The sequence below is a fragment of the Lycorma delicatula genome, chromosome 1 (assembly GCF_047948215.1).
Source record: "Lycorma delicatula isolate Av1 chromosome 1, ASM4794821v1, whole genome shotgun sequence".
NCBI classification, from domain to species: domain Eukaryota; kingdom Metazoa; phylum Arthropoda; class Insecta; order Hemiptera; family Fulgoridae; genus Lycorma; species Lycorma delicatula.
The window spans coordinates 344,550,714-344,573,305 of record NC_134455.1 but is presented as its reverse complement, the minus strand read 5'-3'; the positions used below and the strand labels follow the sequence as shown (position 1 = coordinate 344,573,305).

The 22,592-nt window shown below is 40.2% G+C and overlaps 10 protein-coding genes across 10 annotated transcripts; 4 read left to right on the top strand and 6 right to left on the bottom strand.

Moving 5' to 3' along the window:
- Positions 1-7,897: 7,897 nt before the first annotated feature.
- Positions 7,898-8,860, bottom strand: LOC142318408 (histone H2B). Its single transcript, XM_075354991.1, has one exon. It carries the CDS (start codon positions 8,767-8,769, stop codon positions 8,398-8,400), a length of 372 nt encoding a protein of 123 aa, XP_075211106.1. The 5' UTR covers positions 8,770-8,860; the 3' UTR covers positions 7,898-8,397.
- A 304-nt stretch (positions 8,861-9,164) lies between these two features.
- On the top strand, positions 9,165-9,757 carry LOC142318407 (histone H2A). Its single transcript, XM_075354990.1, has one exon. The coding sequence runs from the start codon at positions 9,204-9,206 to the stop codon at positions 9,576-9,578; it is 375 nt and encodes a 124-aa protein (XP_075211105.1). The 5' UTR covers positions 9,165-9,203; the 3' UTR covers positions 9,579-9,757.
- A 538-nt stretch (positions 9,758-10,295) lies between these two features.
- LOC142334432 (histone H4) lies at positions 10,296-10,977 on the bottom strand. The gene has a single exon (XM_075382415.1). It carries the CDS (start codon positions 10,853-10,855, stop codon positions 10,544-10,546), a length of 312 nt encoding a protein of 103 aa, XP_075238530.1. The 5' UTR covers positions 10,856-10,977; the 3' UTR covers positions 10,296-10,543.
- A 107-nt stretch (positions 10,978-11,084) lies between these two features.
- On the top strand, positions 11,085-11,660 carry LOC142318406 (histone H3). Its single transcript, XM_075354989.1, has one exon. It carries the CDS (start codon positions 11,158-11,160, stop codon positions 11,566-11,568), a length of 411 nt encoding a protein of 136 aa, XP_075211104.1. The 5' UTR covers positions 11,085-11,157; the 3' UTR covers positions 11,569-11,660.
- Positions 11,661-12,711: 1,051 nt separating this feature from the next.
- LOC142334420 (histone H1-like) lies at positions 12,712-13,445 on the bottom strand. Its single transcript, XM_075382401.1, has one exon. The coding sequence runs from the start codon at positions 13,372-13,374 to the stop codon at positions 12,775-12,777; it is 600 nt and encodes a 199-aa protein (XP_075238516.1). The 5' UTR covers positions 13,375-13,445; the 3' UTR covers positions 12,712-12,774.
- Positions 13,446-16,450: 3,005 nt separating this feature from the next.
- On the bottom strand, positions 16,451-17,413 carry LOC142334427 (histone H2B). The gene has a single exon (XM_075382409.1). It carries the CDS (start codon positions 17,320-17,322, stop codon positions 16,951-16,953), a length of 372 nt encoding a protein of 123 aa, XP_075238524.1. The 5' UTR covers positions 17,323-17,413; the 3' UTR covers positions 16,451-16,950.
- A 304-nt stretch (positions 17,414-17,717) lies between these two features.
- On the top strand, positions 17,718-18,209 carry LOC142334425 (histone H2A). The gene has a single exon (XM_075382406.1). It carries the CDS (start codon positions 17,757-17,759, stop codon positions 18,129-18,131), a length of 375 nt encoding a protein of 124 aa, XP_075238521.1. The 5' UTR covers positions 17,718-17,756; the 3' UTR covers positions 18,132-18,209.
- Positions 18,210-18,844: 635 nt separating this feature from the next.
- LOC142334431 (histone H4) lies at positions 18,845-19,526 on the bottom strand. Its single transcript, XM_075382413.1, has one exon. It carries the CDS (start codon positions 19,402-19,404, stop codon positions 19,093-19,095), a length of 312 nt encoding a protein of 103 aa, XP_075238528.1. The 5' UTR covers positions 19,405-19,526; the 3' UTR covers positions 18,845-19,092.
- A 107-nt stretch (positions 19,527-19,633) lies between these two features.
- LOC142318405 (histone H3) lies at positions 19,634-20,209 on the top strand. The gene has a single exon (XM_075354988.1). The coding sequence runs from the start codon at positions 19,707-19,709 to the stop codon at positions 20,115-20,117; it is 411 nt and encodes a 136-aa protein (XP_075211103.1). The 5' UTR covers positions 19,634-19,706; the 3' UTR covers positions 20,118-20,209.
- Positions 20,210-21,260: 1,051 nt separating this feature from the next.
- Positions 21,261-21,994, bottom strand: LOC142334418 (histone H1-like). Its single transcript, XM_075382398.1, has one exon. It carries the CDS (start codon positions 21,921-21,923, stop codon positions 21,324-21,326), a length of 600 nt encoding a protein of 199 aa, XP_075238513.1. The 5' UTR covers positions 21,924-21,994; the 3' UTR covers positions 21,261-21,323.
- Between the last annotated feature and the right edge of the window lie 598 nt (positions 21,995-22,592).

Below are 22,592 nucleotides of genomic sequence, written 5' to 3'. Positions count from 1 at the left end.
ACGACGTACAGAAGACCGCGGTGTCATCCTCATAGACGCTGGCCATCACTCCTGCCAAGCACGGCATATCGTTAGTGGTGAATGTAGTGGATGTAATGTGAATGTAGTGGTGAATAGCAGTGGGGAGGACTCCCCCTTGCGGTTCTCCAGTCGGTCAGTGGAAACCGACTCTCCTATAGACATGGAATTTTTTGCTTATCAGGTAGAACTACAACAGCATCACCAGATTGCTTGGCAGGGGGAGCGCGCGACTTGTATAAAAAAAACCTTCGTGCCACACCCTGTCGAACGCCTTGGTCACATCTAAGAAGGCGGCCACAGTGACTATCAATATGTTCAAGATGAAGATGAAACTTATTTTCTGTTTTACACTAAGGAAGTTATTGAATCTTGTCTGAGGTTAGGTGTAATTTATAAAATAATTGAAAGTAAAGATTGAAAACAATTAATTGCAAATGAAAAAAGAGGCAAAAAATTGTTAAATTAGTTTTTATTTCTTTTCTTACAGACCTTTTTTTAAGATAATTAAGTTAGTCAGCTATATAGAATTTATATTACTTCATTTTATTTGTATCCGGGTGGCTGTTAATCTTAAGAAAAATATCGAAAACTATTTTAAAATGTTAATATTTTTATCTAATTAAAAAATTGAGATAACTAGGTAATACTAAGTTACAGTATCTAATGAAACGAAAACTAAAATTCATTTACTAAAAAAAAATCTTTTCTGATTTTTTCTTAATATTTTTCCATGACTTAACATGTACAAGTGATGGCGGTTTGTTTTAGTATCTGACATAGTTACAAGTGGATGGAAAAGTTTTTAAAACCCGTAATTTTATTCCTATTCACCGTTGACGGCCTTTAATATTCTCTCTAATGTATATAAAATACCAACAAAACATTCGATCAGAATTGTACCATCTACGTAACGTCAATAAACCACAAGCAAACTGTGCCAGCCGTCTAAATCAGGATAGTACTTACAACAAACCTTGATACGGATTAACACTGGTTGAAGAATGTATGTTATCTATAATGTAAACAATATTAAATGGTTTAATGAAATGATCATTGGTAAAATAGGCGGAACATACGGGAAAGTTGAGCATTTTGTGGTACATAAAATTCAACAATGTGTTAAATGAAGATGGTTCAACGATTTATAATACGAAAGAAAAGGTTTATAAAATGGTGGAATTTATTGAAGAGTTATACGGAGGAAATGGATTAGAAGCTGATGTTATAGAAGAGAAAGTTACAGAGGATGAAAATTAAGATACACTACTGAGACCTGAATTTAATAGCGCATTAAAAAATTTGAATGGCAGAGGGGCCCCTGGGATAGACTGGATACCTGTAGAGTTACTGCGCAGTGCAGGTGAGGAAGCGATAGACAGATTATACTAATTGAAGTGTAATATTTACGAAAAAGGAAAAGTTCCGACAGACTTCAAAAACAGTGTTATTCTCTCATACCAAAGAAAGCAGAAGCAGATAAATGTGAAGAATACAGAGCAATTAGCTTAACTGTTGATGCATCAGAAACTGTAACTACAATTCTGTACATAAGAATTGAGAGGATAGTGGAAGAAGTGTTGGAAGACCAGTTTGGTTTCCGGATATATATAGGGTCAGGGGAAGCAATTTCCGCGCTCAGATTAATAGTAGAAGGAAGATTAAAGGAAAAAAGCATCATACATGGCACTTATAGACTTAGAAAAGGAATTTAATAACGTAGACTGGAATAAAATGCTCGGCATTTTAAAAAATGTAAGATTCAAGTATAGAAACAGAAGAACAATTGCTAACATTCCGAGGAACCAAACTGCAATAGTAATAATCAGAGTATAAGAAAAAAGCAGTAATAAAAAAGGAGTCAGACAAGGAAGTTCCCTATCCTCGTTTATTTTAAATATTTACACGGAAGTAGCAGTTCATGATCTTAAAGAATAGTTTAGATCCGGAGTAACAGTTTAAGGTGAAAAAAGATAAAGATGCTACGATTTGCTGTTAATGTAGTAATTCTAGCCGACAGTAGAGAAAATTTAGAAGAAACAATGAACGGCAGGGATTAAGTCATACGCAAGAACTACCTCATAAAAATAAACAATAACAAAACGAAAGCCATGAAATGCAGTAGATATGGTGAAGATGAATCGCTGAAAATAAAAATAGGAAGAGAAAAGATTACGGAAGTAGACGAATTTTGTTATTTAGAAAGTAGAATTACTAAAGGTGGACGAAGCATGTGCGATATAAAATGCCGAATAGCAGAGCCGAAACGAGCTTTCAGTCGGAAATATAATTTGCTTACATAAAAAATTAATTGAAAACATCAGGAAAGCATTTTCGAAAGTATATCTTTGGAGCGTAGCTTTATAAGGAAGTGAAACTTGGACGATCTGAGTACCTGAGAAGAAACGATTAGAACCTTTTGAAATGGGTGGATAAAATGACAAAGGAAGAGGTGCTGCAAATCGATGAATAAATAATCATTTGGAAAAAGTATAGCTAAAAGAAGAGACAGACTCATACGCTACATCTGAAGTCATCCTGGAATAGTCACTTTGTTATTGGAGGGGCAGGTAGATGGCAAAAATTGTGTAGGCTAGCAAAGTTTGGAATATGTGAAAGAAATCGTTAGAGATGTAGAGGGTATACCGAAATGAAACGACTGGCACTACATAGAGAATGTTGGAGAGCTGTTAAAAGCAGTTAACGCTTAAAAAATCCCTTTTTGTTTGTTACGTTAGATAATGAAAGTAGGTTGAGTCTGGTTAGCGTGTAATAAATTTATGCCTTTTTGTTGAGGCGTAAAAAAGTAATCAATTATTACAGATAGTATTTAAACGCACCATTTTTCTTTGTTATGAGAAATGAAATATTTATTATTTAATAAATTAGTTTTGTTGAAAACAGATATGTATGTGAATACTATTCATCCGTGTTGTAAGTTTGTAGAAATAATCACTAATTTATGTGACCTCTTAATTTATAGTTACATTTGTCACTTATTCAAGGCAGTTTTCAATTAAACGTTGAAAAAGTTTGTTATTTATTTAACGTAATAAATAAAATGTTTAAAATTATGTTCATTGTACAAAATGCTATTAAAAAATATTAAATAAGTTAATACAATGAAGTCATAAAAATGTTAGTTTCACGTAGTGCTTGTTTTTTTATAAAGGTAATTTGTAAGTAAAACTAATTTTTGTTTACAATATGATTTTAAGACAAGTCCGTTCGTGACTAAAATCTGCCAAATTTTTGTTGTTGTGAACCCTCAGATAATTGCCTAAGAAAGATGTTTGCAAGACACTATATTTTACAGATTAAAATGAGTAGAAATTCTTAAAAAGGGGACCACTACCCCTTACAGTCTCCTTGTCAGAATGTTCTGATAGGAATTGTACGAGTAAATATTGTATATATCGTATGAAGACTATTTATATTTTTTTTGTTGAAAGTTGACAACGTATGTTGCAGTAATGTTGAAAGGATGTAAGCTTGAAGTAAGAGGCAGTGTGTGCGTATGAGTATTAGATGTTTTAGTTTACCTGGCTCTTCTTTTTTCAATAACCTTACTTCCGCGAGCTCTGAAAGAGCTTTAAGGATGAAATTACAAATTATTTATTGTTGTTTTTTATATATATTATTGGACAATAGACAGGACTTATTGGGTCACTACGTAGTACAATTTTTTTTTTGTAACCGTTTACGAAACTGATTTGTTAGTAATTTATTACAATTACTACATAAATGTATTATTGACACTTGCTGGTGAAACCTTGAAAATGCCAAAATTTCAATTTTTCGTTTGACATATTTTTAGTTATGAAAGTGAAGCAAGTTGTAATTCTAATTTTAGTGTTAGTATAAAAAAAAATTAATGAAATTGAAGCTTATTTTAATTAAATAGTCGTATATGGGTTATTTAGGTTGGTATGAATCTTACAATGAAAGTTAATAGTAAACTAAGAGTACTGCCGGCCTTCTTAGCGCGAGTGGTAGTAGGTTGGCTTTCATCCACAGGTCCCTGGTTCAAATACCGGTAGGAATGGCATTGTCATAGGGTACTTGTAGTTCATCTCATCCTTTGTAGCAATACCTAACGGTGGTGCCGGAGGTTTAAAAAAAAATTAAATAGAGTTAAAGGTAGATATTAATTTATACAATATACAATTGGTTGTGTATTGTACAGTTTGTTCGGTAAAGAAAAGAACGTGTGTAATTAATGAAATAGCATTATTTAAGTTAACAATTTATATTATCGTATACGTCACAAGAATGATGCGTTAACTGTGATGATTTTTAATAAAAAGTAATTGAGGATAAGGTTTTCAGTCATGGCTCCAGCGGTATTTGTTGCGCATTTTAGTACTTATGGCGTTATTTGATTAAGTGTTGGTGCAACACATACCTATAACTGTTATGGGCCTGCTTGCACGGAGGGCAGGAAGCAGGAGGGATGTTCATTAGGCAGGCTGATTTTGGGCGCCCGTGCGCTGGGTTTGACAATTTTGAAAAGTTCGCATTCTATTATTAACAGATTTTCGGTGGCCGTTGGGTCGGCGTTAGGCCTTTTCGAATTAGGGGACCGTGTCCGTGCAGACATGGTCGAACCCCTCTCACAGTTGTTTACCTTCTTGGCCGAGCAAACTGCAGCACCCTCCAAGGCTGCTGTCTGAATCCGCGGACACGAATGTGCAGGACGGTGGTGGGTTGGGGTTTTTCGCGCAGCACAATAGCTGTCTCCATATCAGAAACGAAGTCTTAATTAATTAAAAAAAGGGTAAGCCCTGTCAGTTTACATAGACGAGCTACGTGATTAAGATACCAACTAAAATGAAGTTTATTATTGAAGTAAATTACCATAATAATTTGTTACTTATTAGATTTAATCAAATAAAATCAATTTATATTTTAAGATAAATATAAATTCCAATATATATATATATATGTAAAGAGTATTGAAAAGTTATTAAGTTATATTCTGTTCTACAACTTTTAACGGCTGATAGGCTGCAAGTTTAAACCATTATATTTAAATATGTAGCGGATGGATAAGAAAATTGTTTTTGCAGATTAAGTACTAACATAGAATGTATTTACATTGTTACATGTAGCATTTACTAAAGGTAATGTATTTGATTAATAATTGTCATTGAATTACAAATACGTTATAAAAGAGCAAAGATGTATTAGATTTAAATTAAAATGGAAATAATTGAGTATTGAAAAGAAATACACTATTTGTACTACAAAAATATACAACAGTAATAAATTTGGAATCGGTTGCTTAATAACTAATATTAGTATTTAAAATATTATTATTTAAGAAATTAAAAAATGAATTAATTAAAATTATTATTGCTTTTAAAAAGTTATACCTTATTGCTTATAATTTGAAGAAAACGTGGCCGAAGATAAAGGAGAACAACAACCAGCCTTGGAGTATTAACTAACTTCCTGACGACACGGCACGCAAACCACAGAGCACGACACAACCTAGCTGGACTATTGTTAGATATAAATTCACGAAATAGTATGACAGCTACGCACAGCCCAGAGCGTACTAACCCAGGTTATTGGAAATCAATCAACCAATAGTATTATGTCACTCGCGCATTATATTATTCGACAAATGAAAGAATTTTAATTTTTAGCCTTCTGTACAGTCCGCCAACTACTTATATATAAACAGAAAAACGTCTGCAAATTTTTCTAGTACAAATATAGGAATAATTATATAAATTTTCATAAAATGGCGGACTTTAAAGAAAGTTTGTACTTATATATATATATATATATATATATATATATATATATATATATATATATATATATATATATATATGTCACATACACACGTACATGCGCAGGCTTACGGGCACAGGTTAATGGCTTAATGTCTTACGAATAAAAAGCGTCGGGGAGGGAAAGAAAAGAAAAAAAAAACCAAAAAAAAATTCGGGCCGCCTCTCTTAACCGACCGGACGCGAATCACTTTTGCATTAAGTTTGTGTTTTCTTTTTTTCGCTGTCCGCGTACATTTAATACACGTTTAATTAAAGATCGGTCGGTCGCGCGGTTTTCGTTCACGTTAACAAGAGTTAAGTGTACCCGGACCCCTTCCGTACGGTAATTTTAAGGTACATTCACTTCAGGTTGTATACGTATAACTACGCCGCCACCAAGTACATTTGGAAAAATGCGACCGAAGATCCGAATTTCATTGAAATAGCCGTTGAAATTTTATTTATTATTATTATTATTTATTTTTTTTGTCTTTTTATATATACATCTATCTATCTATCTATCTATCTATCTATCTATCTATCTATCTATCTATCTATCTGATTTCATTTGTTCCGATACTCGGAGATTTCGCCGTTGCATGGAGTATAAAATCATAAAATGTAATTTAATAAGAAAAAAAGTAAATAATAAGAAGACCGCCCCTACCTACCGCAGGCATTCACTCACTCGGTCGTTCTTTCTCACTCACTCACTCACTCACTCACTCTCTCTCTCTCTCTCTCTCTCTCTCTCTCTCTCTCTCTAAGGCTAAATAATATGTCTCATGTTGGGTTGTATTGTAACGTGGTTGTTGTACCCTGAAAATCTCATCTAATTATCTTTAGCGGTGTTGTGGAAACGTTTTCTTATATCCTGGAAAGAAAAAATGAAAATTATTTATTGAAATACTATATCACATTAGGATAAATTTTTATAACCTTTTTTTTTGTTGGTTGATATTTATTAGATTTTCCTAAATCTAATTATGCATACAGCGCCTTCATCGCTTTCACCATAATTAAACCGGGTTCTCTGCGACATAAACAAGACGGTTGTGAAATGAAAGCGGTTAATGGTATATTTCAATTATATATATATATATCACGCAAATTAACGCCATTTATTGTGAAATGTGTTAAAAATATTAACGCTGAAAAAAAAAAAAAAAGAAGAAGAAACGACGTGATGACAACAAAGTTGTTTTTATTCACTTTCTCCTAGCATTGGTTGGTTATTCTTGAATATTGGAGAAAGATAGTATATTAAAAAATCTTACAAAATAAAAAACTCCATTTTATAATATAAATTCTGGTCGGTTGAATTTTTTTTTTTTTGTTTAATTTACCCAAAGGAAATTATGTGCCCCACCACATGCAGATATTGACCCCAAACCCCTTTACCAACCAGCGAATTGCCCCATCCACGCGAGTCTATGCCAGGTTTCATGGAAAGTAAATAAAATGAAAACTTAGCGGAACATTTATGGTCACTTCTATTATACGAGCACTTAAATTGAATTTATTTGATAAATAGATCAATTTGTATGTAATTAAAGTTATTTTTTACGATTTTTTTTGTTTTTGTTTTACACATCAGTAATCAATCTCTCTTTTAATGTACAAGTTCAGGAAATCGATTAATCTAAATTCAGGAAAGCAGTCTAATTATTAGAAAATCAGCTATGCTTTGCCGTTATGTAAGTAACGGCTTGCAAAACACAAAAAAAAAAAAAAATGAAACAGTATTATGATGAAGATGAGTAGCAGTAGTAGTAGTAGTAGTAGTAGTAGTAGTAGCAGTAGTAGTAGTAGTAGTAGGCGGTGAAGAAAGAAGAAGAAGAGGAGGAGGAGGAGCAGTAGTAGTTAGTTGGATTTTGAAAAGTAACCGGAATCTATCATCCCGTTTGTTAGTGTGTATTTTGTGCAATGGCGCGCACGCGCTACCACTCACTCGACAACCGCCCCTACCTCAAGGTCATTCCCTGTGTGTGTGTGTGTGTGATGGGTAAGTAATAATAATATGTCAAGTGAAATGATTTTCTGGTTTGCGGCGGTTTTTTTTTTCGCGGATAGCGGGCGGTGGGGGGTGTTTGAGTTGTTGGTGCGGTATAATGCCTGCCGATATCAACATTTTTTTCCAGATAGCTCAGTATACATGCAATTTCTTCATTTTGAGTCAACAACTGCAACGTAGGCCGGCGCCAGAAAATAAATTTTTTTCGCAAATTATAATTGAGGTTAAAAACATTATTTGTTGCGTTCTTTGCTTTGGGCAAGATGTGTGAATTTCCCTCCCCCCCCTGAAACCATGGTAACGAAGCGTTTTAATTACACTTACACATTTGTTCATTTTTTTTTTTTTACCTTAAAGGAAAACTGCAATAGTAAGGTAAGGAAAATGTTTTTTCTTTTTCTATTTACATATCTCGTGTTACGGAGTACATACATTTTATTATTTATGTACATAAAAAAGCAATTTATATGCCTGTACAATAAGCAAAGAACCAAAATGTTTTTAACCTCAATTATAATGTGGTGGCCCTTAAAAGGGCCGTTTATATTTAGTACATGGCCTATTGTAACCAGCTCCATCCGCTTACTTAGAGCTCGTGTATTTGGTTACGGCCTTGGTGCCTTCGCTGACAGCGTGTTTGGCCAATTCACCGGGCAACAGAAGCCGTACGGCGGTCTGGATCTCCCTGCTGGTGATTGTGGACCGCTTGTTGTAGTGGGCGAGCCTGGAAGCCTCGGCCGCGATGCGCTCGAATATATCGTTAACGAAGCTGTTCATGATGCTCATCGCCTTAGAGGAGATGCCGGTGTCAGGATGGACCTGCTTCAACACTTTGTAGATGTACACCGCGTAGCTTTCCTTCCTCTTGCGTTTCTTTTTCTTGTCTCCCTTGGCGATGTTCTTTTGCGCCTTGCCGGCCTTCTTGGCCGCTTTACCGCTGGTCTTAGGTGGCATGATGCTTTGAATTTGGTGGAACGCAGGTACGGAAGGACCTATTTATGATAGAAATCGGTATTTTTGCTCCCAATAAGACCGGCCCGTCGAAAAGAAATTCCCTTTTCCCACGAATGACGAGGCTGCAAACAACGTATGGCAACTTGCCGACCAATCGTGTGGCCTTCATTAAAGTTTATATATAAACTTGGCGGACCGTATAGGAAACGCCAAAATTGCGGATACCGTTAACTTTTAAGGTGCCCCGACCAATGGCGGTCGAGGAACCGAAACAGCTGGCTGAACTGACCAATCGAAAGGTTTCGCCGCGACGACGGCAACGGTGAGCCCAATAGTGGTCGGTGCTTGAAACCGTAAATAGAGTCAGACCGACGGCCGTCGGGTCATTCCTTCGTGTTTGTTCATTCCAAGTTCACAGCAGCAGCAGCCAAACGATGTCAGGTCGCGGAAAGGGTGGTAAAGTGAAGGGAAAGGCAAAGTCGCGGTCTTCCCGCGCCGGTCTTCAATTCCCGGTGGGCAGAATCCACCGTCTTCTCAGGAAGGGCAACTACGCAGAACGTGTCGGAGCGGGCGCTCCGGTCTACCTGGCTGCCGTCATGGAATATTTGGCTGCGGAAGTATTGGAGTTGGCAGGAAACGCGGCCAGGGACAACAAGAAAACTCGTATCATCCCGAGGCACTTGCAGTTGGCCATCCGCAATGACGAGGAGTTAAACAAGCTTTTGTCCGGGGTCACCATCGCACAAGGTGGTGTCTTGCCGAACATTCAAGCCGTGCTTCTGCCGAAGAAGACCGAGAAGAAAGCTTAAGAAGCGCTCTAATCACCGGTCCGATACTTCACAAACAATCGTCAGACAAATTAAAACGGCCCTTTTAAGGGCCACCATGTTTGAAAAGGTTTAAAAAAAAAAGGCTTGTTGAACTGGCGTGCATAAATGATGATTAAATTCTTTTAAAGTAAAACAACACACAGTTGGGTGGATGTGGATACATACATATAAATAATACATACACATTTAAATTAATTTCCCCCCTACATACATAGTTAGTATAATAATAGAGGTTGTAAGGTAGGTCCTGGTGAGAACGTACTTTTTAACCGCTACGAACCTGTTGAGGTCCCAAACATATATATATATATATATATATATATATGCACGAATGCGGCATGCTATTTATTTTTAATCACCGTTCACACCGGCCGGTCCGTCCAAGGGAATGAATACAAAAAAAAAAAAAAAGAAGAAAATCAATCAATCATATTATATTGAATGGGAAGTTAACAACAACACATCGTACAGTATACTACTACTACTAACTAACTAAGAAGTTGTATTGCTTGTGTACCTTCCTTCTTCAATTTTCGTAAGCTCAACAACAAACACAAGTACAAAATGTAGTAGTTATTGTAAATTTCTCTCTCTTCCTTAGTAGTAAGTAGTGTTCTGACGACGATCCACATGGATATAAAAAACCTACACGCGGATTAATTCATTTTAAATCTTAAAAGTAAAAAAAAAAGTACACACACACACATCATCAATCATACATATACTTCTTTTTTTCTCTCTCTCTCTCTTTTGCTGCCAGTCAAACAAATATTTTATCTCACAGGTAAGGTAAAAGTAAATTGTATCATCAAATTAATTCTTCTTCTTAGTTGATGATGATTTACACATAAAGATAAGACTACTATTTTATTAACCTCTTGGTTGGTGGGTGGCCCTTAAAAGGGCCGTTTTAATATTCGTAGACCAGCGGGAACGGTGACCGCTTAACCGCCGAAGCCGTACAGAGTTCTGCCTTGCCTCTTCAGCGCGTACACCACGTCCATGGCGGTTACAGTTTTCCTCTTTGCGTGTTCGGTGTAAGTGACTGCGTCTCTGATTACGTTCTCGAGGAACACTTTAAGTACTCCTCTGGTCTCTTCGTATATGAGACCTGAGATACGTTTCACACCGCCGCGGCGGGCCAGACGCCTGATGGCCGGCTTGGTGATGCCCTGGATGTTGTCTCGCAGGACCTTGCGGTGACGCTTGGCTCCGCCTTTGCCCAAACCTTTACCTCCTTTCCCGCGACCGGTCATAGCAGCAGCTTAACTTCAAATGACGAGCAAAAAACTTGTTTCTCAGCGAGCAGGTCAGTCGATCTGAAGCCGCCGTCCCGGTATCCCTCACTTTTATGCTCTCTTAAGGCCGCGTGATTGGGCAGTCGAGGCGGCCAATAGGAGCGGCCCATTTTGACCAATCACGTGAGACCGAGCCGGCAATAAATACCGGTCCCGTTTACTTTCTAGGGCATTGCTTTCTGTGCATCCGAACAGGAGGTCTTAACAGCGTGAATTTGTAAACCAGCAGCAGCACCGACTAGTTATTGCCGTCAGGAAAAATGGCCCGTACCAAGCAGACCGCCCGCAAATCCACCGGTGGCAAAGCTCCCAGGAAGCAGCTGGCGACCAAGGCGGCACGCAAGAGCGCCCCGGCCACCGGCGGCGTGAAGAAACCTCATCGCTACAGGCCTGGAACTGTCGCCCTCCGTGAGATCCGTAGATACCAGAAGAGCACGGAGCTACTCATACGCAAGCTGCCGTTCCAGCGGCTGGTACGTGAGATAGCGCAGGACTTCAAGACCGATCTCCGGTTCCAGAGTTCCGCCGTCATGGCTCTGCAGGAAGCCAGCGAGGCTTATCTGGTCGGGCTGTTTGAAGACACAAATCTGTGCGCCATCCACGCCAAACGTGTGACAATTATGCCGAAAGACATCCAGCTGGCTCGTCGTATTCGCGGAGAGAGAGCTTAATTTGAGGTGGCGTATACGTACGGTCCGCGCGCACTACTACCATCATATTCAAAATCTTTACAACGGCCCTTTTCAGGGCCACAATTTTTAATGCGAGGTTTTTTAAATGTTGTGGTTGGTTCTTTTTTTTTTTTTTTCGGCCGAAGAGAAAAGAAAAAAAAAAAAAAACCACCAATGTTATTCTGTTTTCCATATATATAAAACTGCAAAGAAAAAATTATTCCAATATTCACAACCCAACACATATATATATATATATAGTAGTAGATAGAGAGAGTATAGTAAAATAATGATAATTTTCTATCTTCACCGGGTTGGGGGTTGTTTTCTTCAATCAAAGAAGGAGGGCCTGGCTGGGCTGGACTTAGAGGTACAGACAGGGTTACTTTCGGTGGGAATTTGGGGGAAAAAAAACACAACCAACAACACCCCCTATATTATAATAAGTTCTTTATTTTGTTTGTCATAATTTCATATATATATAATATACATATATTTCTTGCTGTTTGTTGTTTTATTTAACCACCCACCGAGTTCAGAGGCAATTGCCACCATATATATATGACGGACGATGAGAAAGAAGGAGGAGTTAGCGGGGCGGGAGGGAGGGAGGGAGGGAAGGTTAGAGAGAGAGAGAGAGAGAGAGAGAGAGAGAGAGAGAGATTGATGTGTGTGAAAATTACCGGGATTCGAAGCTCCCGTGTATGAAAAAAAAAAGGGGGCCGAGAGCCGCCGCCTACACACATATAATATATGGCGGCATACATAATATATATGCCGCCGGCCCGGCATACGGATTTTATGGGAGAGATGAAAATATTTGTGTATGTGTATAATAACACAAAACAAAATAATACAAGATCGACCCGTTTGTGCGGGGGGGTGTAATTTACTAATAAATAAAAATATAAAAGTTCCAAAAAAAAAATCTCTCCTGTATAATTATAAATAATGCCTATCCGGGGGGGGAGAGAGATATACTATACTACGGACGGTCCACACGTTCCGTCCGTGTGATAATTTAATGACGGACAGAGAGGGGATCTTTGTCCGCCCCACTTTTCTTTGGCTCGGCACAGCACCGAAACATGATGAGGCAAAATATTATTTTTACACGTATAACGAAAAAACCTCATACGTTGGTGGCGGCCCTGAAAAGGGCCATTTGTTAATAATTTACGTACAGTAAAATAATAATTTTACTGTTTACTTCTTCTTTCCAGCGGCTGCTTTCTTGGGCGACTTTGGTTTCTTCACTGCTGCCTTCTTCGGCTTCGGAGACTTTGGTTTCTTGGTCGGCGGCTTGGACACCTTTTTCGCCTTCGATGGAGACTTCGGTTTCGGGGCGGCCGCCTTCTTCGCAGAAGCGCTCTTCGGTTTGCTGGCTGCTGCGGCTTTCTTCGGTTTCGGCTTCGGAGCGGACGGTTTCTTAGCCGGGGCGGCTTTGCCTTCGCCCTTCACTGATATCTTGAAAGAGCCGGACGCTCCTTTACCTTTCGGCTGCGTGAGGGCGCCTGCCGCGACCGCCGTTTTCAGATATTTCTTGATGAACGGGGCCAACTTTTCGGCGTCTACCTTGTAGTTGGCTGCTATGTACTTCTTTATCGCCTGCAGAGAAGATCCGCCGCGCTCTTTGAGACCGGCGATCGCCGCGTTGACCATATCGGCTGTCGGCGGGTGCGCCGGCTTAGACCTCGGCTTCTTCGAACCGCCTGCTTTGGATGCCGCCTTTTTCCCTGGAGCTGCCTTGGCCGGAGTTGTCGCTGTGGCGACGGGAGCTGAAGCTGTAGCGGTGCTGTCTGACATGATGATGATGATGATGCTGCTGCTGTTGCTGTTGTGCGGATCGGATGATAACGCTGGTATGAAACGGTATATATCCCGTAAACCTAAAGCCAATGGAAAATTATTACTATATACGTTAGTTTGGCGGACTTTAAAGGGAGCAGCGACTTTGGCTGCTAGCACGTCACCCCGGCCATCACTGAATCGTGCTTACACCGTTCGTTCGGCGCGCGTTTTCTCCTTTAACTTGCGATCTTTATCGACGTACACGGTTCGGTTTCGTAAACGACATTCCGGGCTGCAGTAGTGACGAGCTAAACGTTAGATTTCAGCCCGTACGGGAGCTTAAATGGTACCGAAATCCCGGACACATCCCGAACCGGCGTGGTCGCACCGCCGTAAAACCGTTTAAAAATCGTAAATACCGGTGGCAATATTTGTATATAGCACCCGCGTCCAAGTTAAACATCCCGTTGTTTCTTTCGATTCGTTTTTGCGACGATACGTGTGCGAATTCAATCTTTTTGCGATGTATATGTCCGAGCGTCAAAGTACGACGGTTAGACAACATCCCCATCACTGTTTTCATACACAGTAATAGTTTTCATCGGATTCTATGCGATTATTATTAATCTGACGGATATAAACTAATGACGGTCGTACGGTAACTTTCAGTTTTTCTATAACATCAACCGTTGGGGGAAAATAAGAGTGGGATAAAAATAAAGTAGCTCGAATTATACGTACGCTTTGCGTTAGCCTGAAGTGAAGAGAGAGACTCCTGCCGGCCGACCCGTTTGCACAACGCGCGATATGCAAGCATACGATTGTAGACGTGTAGACGTTTGGACGTGTTTGACGTTAACAGGAGCGCTGGAAAGAAAAACAAAAAAGATATAAATCCAAATTAAAAAAAAAAAAAAAACAAAACAAAAAACGTACATACAACAATTCTGCATAAATACAAAACATATAACCGGTGGTTTCTGCCCCACTCGGTATATATATATATATATATATATATATATATATATATATATATATATATATATATATATGTCACATACACACGTACATGCGCAGGCTTACGGGCACAGGTTAATGGCTTTGGCTTAATGTCTTACGAATAAAAAGCGTCGGGGAGGGAAAGAAAAGAAAAAAAAAACCAAAAAAAAATTCGGGCCGCCTCTCTTAACCGACCGGACGCGAATCACTTTTGCATTAAGTTTGTGTTTTCTTTTTTTCGCTGTCCGCGTACATTTAATACACGTTTAATTAAAGATCGGTCGGTCGCGCGGTTTTCGTTCACGTTAACAAGAGTTAAGTGTACCCGGACCCCTTCCGTACGGTAATTTTAAGGTACATTCACTTCAGGTTGTATACGTATAACTACGCCGCCACCAAGTACATTTGGAAAAATGCGACCGAAGATCCGAATTTCATTGAAATAGCCGTTGAAATTTTATTTATTATTATTATTATTTATTTTTTTTGTCTTTTTATATATACATCTATCTATCTATCTATCTATCTATCTATCTATCTATCTATCTATCTATCTATCTGATTTCATTTGTTCCGATACTCGGAGATTTCGCCGTTGCATGGAGTATAAAATCATAAAATGTAATTTAATAAGAAAAAAAGTAAATAATAAGAAGACCGCCCCTACCTACCGCAGGCATTCACTCACTCGGTCGTTCTTTCTCACTCACTCACTCACTCACTCTCTCTCTCTCTCTCTCTCTCTCTCTCTCTCTCTCTCTAAGGCTAAATAATATGTCTCATGTTGGGTTGTATTGTAACGTGGTTGTTGTACCCTGAAAATCTCATCTAATTATCTTTAGCGGTGTTGTGGAAACGTTTTCTTATATCCTGGAAAGAAAAAATGAAAATTATTTATTGAAATACTATATCACATTAGGATAAATTTTTATAACCTTTTTTTTTGTTGGTTGATATTTATTAGATTTTCCTAAATCTAATTATGCATACAGCGCCTTCATCGCTTTCACCATAATTAAACCGGGTTCTCTGCGACATAAACAAGACGGTTGTGAAATGAAAGCGGTTAATGGTATATTTCAATTATATATATATATATCACGCAAATTAACGCCATTTATTGTGAAATGTGTTAAAAATATTAACGCTGAAAAAAAAAAAAAAAGAAGAAGAAACGACGTGATGACAACAAAGTTGTTTTTATTCACTTTCTCCTAGCATTGGTTGGTTATTCTTGAATATTGGAGAAAGATAGTATATTAAAAAATCTTACAAAATAAAAAACTCCATTTTATAATATAAATTCTGGTCGGTTGAATTTTTTTTTTTTTGTTTAATTTACCCAAAGGAAATTATGTGCCCCACCACATGCAGATATTGACCCCAAACCCCTTTACCAACCAGCGAATTGCCCCATCCACGCGAGTCTATGCCAGGTTTCATGGAAAGTAAATAAAATGAAAACTTAGCGGAACATTTATGGTCACTTCTATTATACGAGCACTTAAATTGAATTTATTTGATAAATAGATCAATTTGTATGTAATTAAAGTTATTTTTTACGATTTTTTTTGTTTTTGTTTTACACATCAGTAATCAATCTCTCTTTTAATGTACAAGTTCAGGAAATCGATTAATCTAAATTCAGGAAAGCAGTCTAATTATTAGAAAATCAGCTATGCTTTGCCGTTATGTAAGTAACGGCTTGCAAAACACAAAAAAAAAAAAAAATGAAACAGTATTATGATGAAGATGAGTAGCAGTAGTAGTAGTAGTAGTAGTAGTAGTAGTAGCAGTAGTAGTAGTAGTAGTAGGCGGTGAAGAAAGAAGAAGAAGAGGAGGAGGAGGAGCAGTAGTAGTTAGTTGGATTTTGAAAAGTAACCGGAATCTATCATCCCGTTTGTTAGTGTGTATTTTGTGCAATGGCGCGCACGCGCTACCACTCACTCGACAACCGCCCCTACCTCAAGGTCATTCCCTGTGTGTGTGTGTGTGTGATGGGTAAGTAATAATAATATGTCAAGTGAAATGATTTTCTGGTTTGCGGCGGTTTTTTTTTTCGCGGATAGCGGGCGGTGGGGGGTGTTTGAGTTGTTGGTGCGGTATAATGCCTGCCGATATCAACATTTTTTTCCAGATAGCTCAGTATACATGCAATTTCTTCATTTTGAGTCAACAACTGCAACGTAGGCCGGCGCCAGAAAATAAATTTTTTTCGCAAATTATAATTGAGGTTAAAAACATTATTTGTTGCGTTCTTTGCTTTGGGCAAGATGTGTGAATTTCCCTCCCCCCCCTGAAACCATGGTAACGAAGCGTTTTAATTACACTTACACATTTGTTCATTTTTTTTTTTTTACCTTAAAGGAAAACTGCAATAGTAAGGTAAGGAAAATGTTTTTTCTTTTTCTATTTACATATCTCGTGTTACGGAGTACATACATTTTATTATTTATGTACATAAAAAAGCAATTTATATGCCTGTACAATAAGCAAAGAACCAAAATGTTTTTAACCTCAATTATAATGTGGTGGCCCTTAAAAGGGCCGTTTATATTTAGTACATGGCCTATTGTAACCAGCTCCATCCGCTTACTTAGAGCTCGTGTATTTGGTTACGGCCTTGGTGCCTTCGCTGACAGCGTGTTTGGCCAATTCACCGGGCAACAGAAGCCGTACGGCGGTCTGGATCTCCCTGCTGGTGATTGTGGACCGCTTGTTGTAGTGGGCGAGCCTGGAAGCCTCGGCCGCGATGCGCTCGAATATATCGTTAACGAAGCTGTTCATGATGCTCATCGCCTTAGAGGAGATGCCGGTGTCAGGATGGACCTGCTTCAACACTTTGTAGATGTACACCGCGTAGCTTTCCTTCCTCTTGCGTTTCTTTTTCTTGTCTCCCTTGGCGATGTTCTTTTGCGCCTTGCCGGCCTTCTTGGCCGCTTTACCGCTGGTCTTAGGTGGCATGATGCTTTGAATTTGGTGGAACGCAGGTACGGAAGGACCTATTTATGATAGAAATCGGTATTTTTGCTCCCAATAAGACCGGCCCGTCGAAAAGAAATTCCCTTTTCCCACGAATGACGAGGCTGCAAACAACGTATGGCAACTTGCCGACCAATCGTGTGGCCTTCATTAAAGTTTATATATAAACTTGGCGGACCGTATAGGAAACGCCAAAATTGCGGATACCGTTAACTTTTAAGGTGCCCCGACCAATGGCGGTCGAGGAACCGAAACAGCTGGCTGAACTGACCAATCGAAAGGTTTCGCCGCGACGACGGCAACGGTGAGCCCAATAGTGGTCGGTGCTTGAAACCGTAAATAGAGTCAGACCGACGGCCGTCGGGTCATTCCTTCGTGTTTGTTCATTCCAAGTTCACAGCAGCAGCAGCCAAACGATGTCAGGTCGCGGAAAGGGTGGTAAAGTGAAGGGAAAGGCAAAGTCGCGGTCTTCCCGCGCCGGTCTTCAATTCCCGGTGGGCAGAATCCACCGTCTTCTCAGGAAGGGCAACTACGCAGAACGTGTCGGAGCGGGCGCTCCGGTCTACCTGGCTGCCGTCATGGAATATTTGGCTGCGGAAGTATTGGAGTTGGCAGGAAACGCGGCCAGGGACAACAAGAAAACTCGTATCATCCCGAGGCACTTGCAGTTGGCCATCCGCAATGACGAGGAGTTAAACAAGCTTTTGTCCGGGGTCACCATCGCACAAGGTGGTGTCTTGCCGAACATTCAAGCCGTGCTTCTGCCGAAGAAGACCGAGAAGAAAGCTTAAGAAGCGCTCTAATCACCGGTCCGATACTTCACAAACAATCGTCAGACAAATTAAAACGGCCCTTTTAAGGGCCACCATGTTTGAAAAGGTTTAAAAAAAAAAGGCTTGTTGAACTGGCGTGCATATGATGATTAAATTCTTTTAAAGTAAAACAACACACAGTTGGGTGGATGTGGATACATACATATAAATAATACATACACATTTAAATTAATTTCCCCCCTACATACATAGTTAGTATAATAATAGAGGTTGTAAGGTAGGTCCTGGTGAGAACGTACTTTTTAACCGCTACGAACCTGTTGAGGTCCCAAACATATATATATATATATATATATATATGCACGAATGCGGCATGCTATTTATTTTTAATCACCGTTCACACCGGCCGGTCCGTCCAAGGGAATGAATACAAAAAAAAAAAAAAAGAAGAAAATCAATCAATCATATTATATTGAATGGGAAGTTAACAACAACACATCGTACAGTATACTACTACTACTAACTAACTAAGAAGTTGTATTGCTTGTGTACCTTCCTTCTTCAATTTTCGTAAGCTCAACAACAAACACAAGTACAAAATGTAGTAGTTATTGTAAATTTCTCTCTCTTCCTTAGTAGTAAGTAGTGTTCTGACGACGATCCACATGGATATAAAAAACCTACACGCGGATTAATTCATTTTAAATCTTAAAAGTAAAAAAAAAAGTACACACACACACATCATCAATCATACATATACTTCTTTTTTTCTCTCTCTCTCTCTTTTGCTGCCAGTCAAACAAATATTTTATCTCACAGGTAAGGTAAAAGTAAATTGTATCATCAAATTAATTCTTCTTCTTAGTTGATGATGATTTACACATAAAGATAAGACTACTATTTTATTAACCTCTTGGTTGGTGGGTGGCCCTTAAAAGGGCCGTTTTAATATTCGTAGACCAGCGGGAACGGTGACCGCTTAACCGCCGAAGCCGTACAGAGTTCTGCCTTGCCTCTTCAGCGCGTACACCACGTCCATGGCGGTTACAGTTTTCCTCTTTGCGTGTTCGGTGTAAGTGACTGCGTCTCTGATTACGTTCTCGAGGAACACTTTAAGTACTCCTCTGGTCTCTTCGTATATGAGACCTGAGATACGTTTCACACCGCCGCGGCGGGCCAGACGCCTGATGGCCGGCTTGGTGATGCCCTGGATGTTGTCTCGCAGGACCTTGCGGTGACGCTTGGCTCCGCCTTTGCCCAAACCTTTACCTCCTTTCCCGCGACCGGTCATAGCAGCAGCTTAACTTCAAATGACGAGCAAAAAACTTGTTTCTCAGCGAGCAGGTCAGTCGATCTGAAGCCGCCGTCCCGGTATCCCTCACTTTTATGCTCTCTTAAGGCCGCGTGATTGGGCAGTCGAGGCGGCCAATAGGAGCGGCCCATTTTGACCAATCACGTGAGACCGAGCCGGCAATAAATACCGGTCCCGTTTACTTTCTAGGGCATTGCTTTCTGTGCATCCGAACAGGAGGTCTTAACAGCGTGAATTTGTAAACCAGCAGCAGCACCGACTAGTTATTGCCGTCAGGAAAAATGGCCCGTACCAAGCAGACCGCCCGCAAATCCACCGGTGGCAAAGCTCCCAGGAAGCAGCTGGCGACCAAGGCGGCACGCAAGAGCGCCCCGGCCACCGGCGGCGTGAAGAAACCTCATCGCTACAGGCCTGGAACTGTCGCCCTCCGTGAGATCCGTAGATACCAGAAGAGCACGGAGCTACTCATACGCAAGCTGCCGTTCCAGCGGCTGGTACGTGAGATAGCGCAGGACTTCAAGACCGATCTCCGGTTCCAGAGTTCCGCCGTCATGGCTCTGCAGGAAGCCAGCGAGGCTTATCTGGTCGGGCTGTTTGAAGACACAAATCTGTGCGCCATCCACGCCAAACGTGTGACAATTATGCCGAAAGACATCCAGCTGGCTCGTCGTATTCGCGGAGAGAGAGCTTAATTTGAGGTGGCGTATACGTACGGTCCGCGCGCACTACTACCATCATATTCAAAATCTTTACAACGGCCCTTTTCAGGGCCACAATTTTTAATGCGAGGTTTTTTAAATGTTGTGGTTGGTTCTTTTTTTTTTTTTTTCGGCCGAAGAGAAAAGAAAAAAAAAAAAAAACCACCAATGTTATTCTGTTTTCCATATATATAAAACTGCAAAGAAAAAATTATTCCAATATTCACAACCCAACACATATATATATATATATAGTAGTAGATAGAGAGAGTATAGTAAAATAATGATAATTTTCTATCTTCACCGGGTTGGGGGTTGTTTTCTTCAATCAAAGAAGGAGGGCCTGGCTGGGCTGGACTTAGAGGTACAGACAGGGTTACTTTCGGTGGGAATTTGGGGGAAAAAAAACACAACCAACAACACCCCCTATATTATAATAAGTTCTTTATTTTGTTTGTCATAATTTCATATATATATAATATACATATATTTCTTGCTGTTTGTTGTTTTATTTAACCACCCACCGAGTTCAGAGGCAATTGCCACCATATATATATGACGGACGATGAGAAAGAAGGAGGAGTTAGCGGGGCGGGAGGGAGGGAGGGAGGGAAGGTTAGAGAGAGAGAGAGAGAGAGAGAGAGAGAGAGAGAGAGATTGATGTGTGTGAAAATTACCGGGATTCGAAGCTCCCGTGTATGAAAAAAAAAAGGGGGCCGAGAGCCGCCGCCTACACACATATAATATATGGCGGCATACATAATATATATGCCGCCGGCCCGGCATACGGATTTTATGGGAGAGATGAAAATATTTGTGTATGTGTATAATAACACAAAACAAAATAATACAAGATCGACCCGTTTGTGCGGGGGGGTGTAATTTACTAATAAATAAAAATATAAAAGTTCCAAAAAAAAAATCTCTCCTGTATAATTATAAATAATGCCTATCCGGGGGGGGAGAGAGATATACTATACTACGGACGGTCCACACGTTCCGTCCGTGTGATAATTTAATGACGGACAGAGAGGGGATCTTTGTCCGCCCCACTTTTCTTTGGCTCGGCACAGCACCGAAACATGATGAGGCAAAATATTATTTTTACACGTATAACGAAAAAACCTCATACGTTGGTGGCGGCCCTGAAAAGGGCCATTTGTTAATAATTTACGTACAGTAAAATAATAATTTTACTGTTTACTTCTTCTTTCCAGCGGCTGCTTTCTTGGGCGACTTTGGTTTCTTCACTGCTGCCTTCTTCGGCTTCGGAGACTTTGGTTTCTTGGTCGGCGGCTTGGACACCTTTTTCGCCTTCGATGGAGACTTCGGTTTCGGGGCGGCCGCCTTCTTCGCAGAAGCGCTCTTCGGTTTGCTGGCTGCTGCGGCTTTCTTCGGTTTCGGCTTCGGAGCGGACGGTTTCTTAGCCGGGGCGGCTTTGCCTTCGCCCTTCACTGATATCTTGAAAGAGCCGGACGCTCCTTTACCTTTCGGCTGCGTGAGGGCGCCTGCCGCGACCGCCGTTTTCAGATATTTCTTGATGAACGGGGCCAACTTTTCGGCGTCTACCTTGTAGTTGGCTGCTATGTACTTCTTTATCGCCTGCAGAGAAGATCCGCCGCGCTCTTTGAGACCGGCGATCGCCGCGTTGACCATATCGGCTGTCGGCGGGTGCGCCGGCTTAGACCTCGGCTTCTTCGAACCGCCTGCTTTGGATGCCGCCTTTTTCCCTGGAGCTGCCTTGGCCGGAGTTGTCGCTGTGGCGACGGGAGCTGAAGCTGTAGCGGTGCTGTCTGACATGATGATGATGATGATGCTGCTGCTGTTGCTGTTGTGCGGATCGGATGATAACGCTGGTATGAAACGGTATATATCCCGTAAACCTAAAGCCAATGGAAAATTATTACTATATACGTTAGTTTGGCGGACTTTAAAGGGAGCAGCGACTTTGGCTGCTAGCACGTCACCCCGGCCATCACTGAATCGTGCTTACACCGTTCGTTCGGCGCGCGTTTTCTCCTTTAACTTGCGATCTTTATCGACGTACACGGTTCGGTTTCGTAAACGACATTCCGGGCTGCAGTAGTGACGAGCTAAACGTTAGATTTCAGCCCGTACGGGAGCTTAAATGGTACCGAAATCCCGGACACATCCCGAACCGGCGTGGTCGCACCGCCGTAAAACCGTTTAAAAATCGTAAATACCGGTGGCAATATTTGTATATAGCACCCGCGTCCAAGTTAAACATCCCGTTGTTTCTTTCGATTCGTTTTTGCGACGATACGTGTGCGAATTCAATCTTTTTGCGATGTATATGTCCGAGCGTCAAAGTACGACGGTTAGACAACATCCCCATCACTGTTTTCATACACAGTAATAGTTTTCATCGGATTCTATGCGATTATTATTAATCTGACGGATATAAACTAATGACGGTCGTACGGTAACTTTCAGTTTTTCTATAACATC

Excerpts from the sequence above, each read along its gene's own strand:
- LOC142318408 (XM_075354991.1), bottom strand. The coding sequence starts at position 8,769 with ATGCCACCTAAGACCAGCGGTAAAGCGGCCAAGAAGGCCGGCAAGGCG.
- LOC142318407 (XM_075354990.1), top strand. The coding sequence starts at position 9,204 with ATGTCAGGTCGCGGAAAGGGTGGTAAAGTGAAGGGAAAGGCAAAGTCG.
- LOC142334432 (XM_075382415.1), bottom strand. The coding sequence starts at position 10,855 with ATGACCGGTCGCGGGAAAGGAGGTAAAGGTTTGGGCAAAGGCGGAGCC.
- LOC142318406 (XM_075354989.1), top strand. The coding sequence starts at position 11,158 with ATGGCCCGTACCAAGCAGACCGCCCGCAAATCCACCGGTGGCAAAGCT.
- LOC142334420 (XM_075382401.1), bottom strand. The coding sequence starts at position 13,374 with ATGTCAGACAGCACCGCTACAGCTTCAGCTCCCGTCGCCACAGCGACA.
- LOC142334427 (XM_075382409.1), bottom strand. The coding sequence starts at position 17,322 with ATGCCACCTAAGACCAGCGGTAAAGCGGCCAAGAAGGCCGGCAAGGCG.
- LOC142334425 (XM_075382406.1), top strand. The coding sequence starts at position 17,757 with ATGTCAGGTCGCGGAAAGGGTGGTAAAGTGAAGGGAAAGGCAAAGTCG.
- LOC142334431 (XM_075382413.1), bottom strand. The coding sequence starts at position 19,404 with ATGACCGGTCGCGGGAAAGGAGGTAAAGGTTTGGGCAAAGGCGGAGCC.
- LOC142318405 (XM_075354988.1), top strand. The coding sequence starts at position 19,707 with ATGGCCCGTACCAAGCAGACCGCCCGCAAATCCACCGGTGGCAAAGCT.
- LOC142334418 (XM_075382398.1), bottom strand. The coding sequence starts at position 21,923 with ATGTCAGACAGCACCGCTACAGCTTCAGCTCCCGTCGCCACAGCGACA.